Below are 5,636 nucleotides of genomic sequence, written 5' to 3'. Positions count from 1 at the left end.
GAAAATTACATGTAAAAAAAAAAGATAGGAACTTACATATTTCAGCATACACCATCTAAAGGCGATTCTTACAATCATTCACCAACTTTCTGTATATGCATCTTCATGTGCGAGCAATATTTTACGAAAAACATATGCATATCATAGCGGTTTCAAGAAACAAACACCATATTACATCAGTGATAATCAGTGATGTGCGTCTACGCGTAAACAACGATTGTCTACATTCTACGTGTAGACAATGTAGACTATGTAAACAATGTAATCTACGTTGATGACGTAAGAAATGTAGACAACATGGCGCTCGGCGTTCTTTGTGCAAGACAACAGTAGCAATCGCATCAGCAGCTAACAGGCGAAAGTATGCCACGAACAAAAAATAAATGTTTCAAGGAGCTCGATTTCCAGTTATTGAAGGAGGGTACAAAGTATTTTGCGTATTGTAATATATGCAGAAAAAAACTAAGCAACACAACAGCGTCTAGGCTGCAGAGTCACAGGTAAGCAAACTTATCGAGATATCCATGGTTGTTTTTTTAATTGTTAATTAATACACACGCACATAGCAGTTGCTCCCTTATTTATCAGTCCGTGAGAAATATGAAACTTGAGACGTCTGTGAGGTACGCCACATTTTCTTCAGCCACAAATACAAATTTGGGTGGGTGTGCAATTTCCGTCATATACGTGTCGCTGTCTAATTCTGATCTTGTTTTAAATATCAACACTTCGCTGTACAAGAGAACAAGAAAACCATTTCTCACATGTTCGCAAATATTTCTTTTTGTTGTGTTTTATATTCACGGGAAAGTATTTTGGCATGTTGGTAAAATTTTGCTATATAGGAGACGCCTGGGAATCGTCGAATTTCATGTATGTTACATTTGTACTTACTTATTGTGCATTGCTGAACATCGTCTGCGTGTTTTCTTGCTGATTAACACGAAAATCGGCAAATTTGTTTTGTATTTATGCTAATGGAACCTAACCTAACCTCATAGGCATACTTTGTTCCCGTGAATGGTGCGTGGGGCTACCCATGCATGGTTTGTGGGGCTAACGCCAATGATCTGTGGGGCAGGCACCAATGGTTTGTGGTCCATCACAGACAACAGTCGTCAAAGTTTTGCTGCCATGTTCCGCGTAACGTAAGCAAAAACGGGTAACACTCGGGCATATCTCGTACCCGTGAATGGTGCATGGGGTTAGCTGTGGATGGTTTGTGGGGTGCCAATGGTGCATGGGGCTACCTGTGGATGGTTTGTGGAGTGCCAATGGTGCATGGGGCCACTTGGGAATGGTTTGTGGGGCTAACGCCAATGGTCTACAGCAACAAAGATTTTGTGAAAAATTGACATTATAGAAGTGAAAACACTAAGAAGACACCCAAACAATCTTCAGAAATGTATAATATGTAAGTACAAATGTTATAATACCGGAAATTAACGTTTTCCATGTGTCTCCCTTAGGCGAAAATTTTACCATTGTTGTGCATATTTTTGTAAAGGAATGAGATTTTTCCCATATATTCACTCTGTGCATATTTTTGTAAAGGAATGAGATTTTTCCCATATATTCACTCTGTTTCACACTTTTACATGGTGAAGTATTAGGAAGTGTGAGTAATATTTATTTATTTTCATTTAATATACAGCCATTGTATGTACAATTCATTCCATTTTAGGAACACATGTGAAATAACAAGAGAGTCTGAAAGCAGTTCCAGATCACCCAGTCCATTTTGCACAGATAATGCTGAAAATGCAGGAACATCAGGCCAATTTGTGGAAGTAATAGAAGATTACGTCGTGGAGAATCAAATTGGTTACCATGTAAGTACCAGATGCTTTTTTAATATAATCCTCATTAATTATTAACACGAGCCCGAATACCTCTCACTTGTTTATTTTGACACTTTTAACATTCGTGCTTACCTATTCTGCATTGCAAAGAATCTTGTAACGTGGGATTTATGTTTAATTATGAAAATAATTCATATTTGTAACATTAACAGTAATTATTGTTCATCCTTTGTTCGCTCGCGTAACACACAATATAACACGGACATCTTAACTGGTGTAGTGATTCGACCTTGACTGGCATAGTGAATCGTTAGTGGATAAGCAGTGTTTCCAAACATATGAAGTGAAAAATAACAACTTCTGCTTGTATTGTTAAATTATATCTAAAAAAAATTCTCATTAACAAAGTAATATTTACGCAAAAAAAAAATTAACACACTAGGTAGCCCCTCTGTTGAGGTATGCCTACGAGGTTAGGTCGGTTAGGTTTGGTTCCATTAGCATAAATACAATAAAAATTCTCATTAACAAATTAATGTTTACGCAAAAAAAAAACAACATACCTCATGTTTCTGGGGGAAAAAGTGCACCATTAGAAACACTACGTCATTGCACGTACTCATCATTCGGTTCAGGAGGAAAGATATGCCAATTGTAGGTCGTTTATTTTACCTTCGAAAACAAATATTTCCACGGTTTTCCTAATTCTACTATATAGGAATAACAACAACAAACCTTACAAATGCTACAGAAACTGGTTCACATAAGTAAATTCTCCTGTAAAAATGAAAAATTCGTTCAGGCTCATGTTAAGTTTTACCTAATTATCTTCGTTTATACTTAAGCTAGCAAAATCATGACTAACTTTGATTAACATTATTTTTCATATCTGATGTTTTGCTTGCAATGATGGAAAGTGAGAAATTATTTCAGTTATGGACACACGAGATACACAGACATGTGTATTACATAATTAGGAAGAATTAGTCACATGGTATAATTTGTAGATTTTTTCACACTGTGCAAGGCAGTAGTTCAATAGAAATGAAAGTTTAATTGTGTCCTGTGGTAAATTTGAATGTAGAAGTTTTCTTTCCAAGTTTTCGTCATATTTTTAATTTTACCTTATGCAAGATGTGGAACTCAATTTTCAATTCATTTTGAAATTATTTTTAAATCAAATTGTTCTTTGTGAAACACCAAGTACTGTTCATATAACTAGCAATGCAAATTAAGATTTTTTTATTTGAGATAATATCGCTGATTACAACTTACTGGCACAAACATCAAATTTAATGCTGACTTCAGTTTTAATGAAGGTTAAGACAATGGTTTTGTGCTCGTGAACTTCATTATGGGCCTAGTTCTGTGTATGTAATTCTTAAATTATAATAATATGCATGATTTTTACATGATAAGATTTCTCTCTCTCCTAACATGTATCTTTTTAGCAAGGTGATTGTTTATTGTTTTTTTTTCCTGTAGAGTCTTTAAGTGTTTGGCTAGGCAGGTCAGGTTCAGACTTGTGTTAGGTACTTTGCACATCATAATTTCCACAGAATATAATACTTTTTAAAATTTTGTGTGTACTACTCACGTTCTCCGATGCTTAAATTTATGCAATAATAATTACACATTCAGAACTAGTACCTTCATTATTATTATTGCTGATGCTGGTATGGAAATTTACCTTTCAAATGCTTCTTGCTGAATTTTTTGTTATTTGCTTAGTTTGTGTCTTTGAACTAAGATATTAAAAACATTGAAAATGCCTAGTAAAATTGTTCTATTGTACTCATGTTTTTCACTTATTTGATCTTAGAGTCTGTATAATCGTCTGTGTCTAGTGTTACCAGTGGCAGCGAGAGCGGGGGTGAGGTTTGCCACTTTTGCCCTTGCACTATGCTAAATCTTATCTACCAAAGGAAAGTAAACTGTCCTTGCCCCCCTTCCCAGTTTGGGCACCTTGCCCCCAGTTTTAGAACCCAATCGTCACCACTGGTTGTCACAATGTATGTGTGATTGTCCCTTCATCACCATTAATCTCCATCATAGCAAATTAACCAAAAATGGCAGAAAGTGACACATAAAATAAACTAGTTCATTATTCGGTGTCCTTACTGTATAGACTCAATGTGCAATTGTTATCTCATGACCTCGTCTGAGGGAAATCCTCTGCTTGACCTTGAGACAAATGTTGTGTCAGCAAGTGGAGTGAAGGAATTTGGTCTTCTTTCATTGTTAGCCTGCTGACAGGTTACCATCAGGGTAAGAGAAATCCAAACATTTCTGTCTTTGTTTCTTGCTTGTAGTAGATTCAAGCAAACAGGGAAAAACTTGGGTCATTCTTCCCCAGTCTCTCTACCAGCTGACGAGAGCATAGCCTCAAGGTCAAGCAGGTGTATTCCCGGACACACAGTCAATATTTTGCAATCACATGTTCTGTTACTGCACAGTTTTGAGTGGAGAGGGGAGGGCATTTCCACACTAGGGAATATTTAAAATAACTTGATCATGATATTCCTCCAGTGATTATACATTTTCAGTTGTTCTTGCAATTATCAAGTAAATATGCATATCCATGCATTTTCTGGCTTGTTGAGTTTAAATGTCATGCCAGTGTAGTAGCAGCATGTAAATGCCTAGATACCAAAGAGTTAACAGAGGAAAATACCCTGACCATAAATACAAAAATCATATCAAGGTTTTATTAAAAGTTATCTGTAATATTTCAATTGTGTTTTCTAGGATGATAATTCAGGCAGGATTGGAGAACAAAATGAAGCAACTGCAGATGTGCCATCTCTTCAGTCTGATTCTGATGCTTCAAACAGGTATTTTGATGTATTTTACCAAACCATCACACCATCTTCAAGTTCCGTCACTCCTGTAAGTAACAAGGATACTCCTGCACGAACACCAAAACGAAGAAGACATCAGGATTCTCTACACAGGTATATAGACAGAGTCAACAGTGATGAAATACAGGAAATAGACTCGAAGGTAGCTGCATTTTTCTTCGGATGTAATATACCATTTAGCACTATAGATTCGGACCATTTTAGGGACATGGTAAAAGTTTTACGGCCTGGGTATATATCACATCTACCTAAACGGAAAGCTTTGTCTACAACTTTGCTTGATAAGGAAAATGAAAAATGTGTTAACATGAGCAGAACTCTTGTGGATGAAGAATCTGTTCTGCTTATAGATGGTTGGAGAAATACTTCCAGCAACAGTAAAACGGTTGTGACAATGTTGCAAAATGCTAAAGGATCCCAGGCATTCCTCAATGCCTGGGATCTTACAGGAGAGGCAGAAACAGGAGACAAGCTAGCCGAAATTGTCACCCAGTCCATAGCAGAAGCAAAGGTTTTGTATAATACAACAGTTTATGCTGTTGTTTCTGACAATGCTTCAACTATGCTGAAGATGGAAAGTTCCTATTTGGCACAGTAATTGCAATAGTCACATAGGAAATTTATTAGCCAAGGATATTATAAGTGAAAGCATAACCAAAAAGGTCCAGCTGATACTAAAAGAGTTCAAGCAGCCTGATCTTGAATATGCTCTGGTCCAGAATGGGGGATGTAGAATCAAGCTGCCATGTGACACAAGATGGTGTTCGTATCGTGACTCCTATGTGTGATCATAAGGAAAGAGACCATTATTTTTTATTTATGACTGTGCAAGTAGTTTTCGTATATGTGTGTTGCTGGTTTTGGATGGGTCCGATTAATTTCAAGGGTCAACTACCTTCATTAACAAAGTTTAGTGTCAAGTAGTACAAAGGGATAGGATGACAACCAGGACTAAACAAAGTAGTGATGTGTT

At 36.5% G+C, this 5,636-nt stretch overlaps 1 protein-coding gene across 1 annotated transcript; it reads left to right on the top strand.

The window, feature by feature from the left end:
* Positions 1–277: 277 nt before the first annotated feature.
* On the top strand, positions 278–5,261 carry LOC145982124 (uncharacterized). Its single transcript, XM_083115690.1, has 3 exons — positions 278–500; positions 1,685–1,832; positions 4,551–5,261. The coding sequence occupies exons 1-3, from the start codon at positions 364–366 to the stop codon at positions 5,259–5,261; spliced, it is 996 nt and encodes a 331-aa protein (XP_082971816.1). The 5' UTR covers positions 278–363.
* Positions 5,262–5,636: the final 375 nt, after the last annotated feature.

The sequence above is a fragment of the Lepisma saccharinum genome, assembly GCF_977018435.1.
Source record: "Lepisma saccharinum chromosome 12 unlocalized genomic scaffold, izLepSacc3.1 SUPER_12_unloc_1, whole genome shotgun sequence".
NCBI lineage: Eukaryota > Metazoa > Arthropoda > Insecta > Zygentoma > Lepismatidae > Lepisma > Lepisma saccharinum.
The sequence above is the reverse complement of the archived record's forward strand: the minus strand, read 5'-3'. Positions and strand labels throughout refer to the sequence as shown.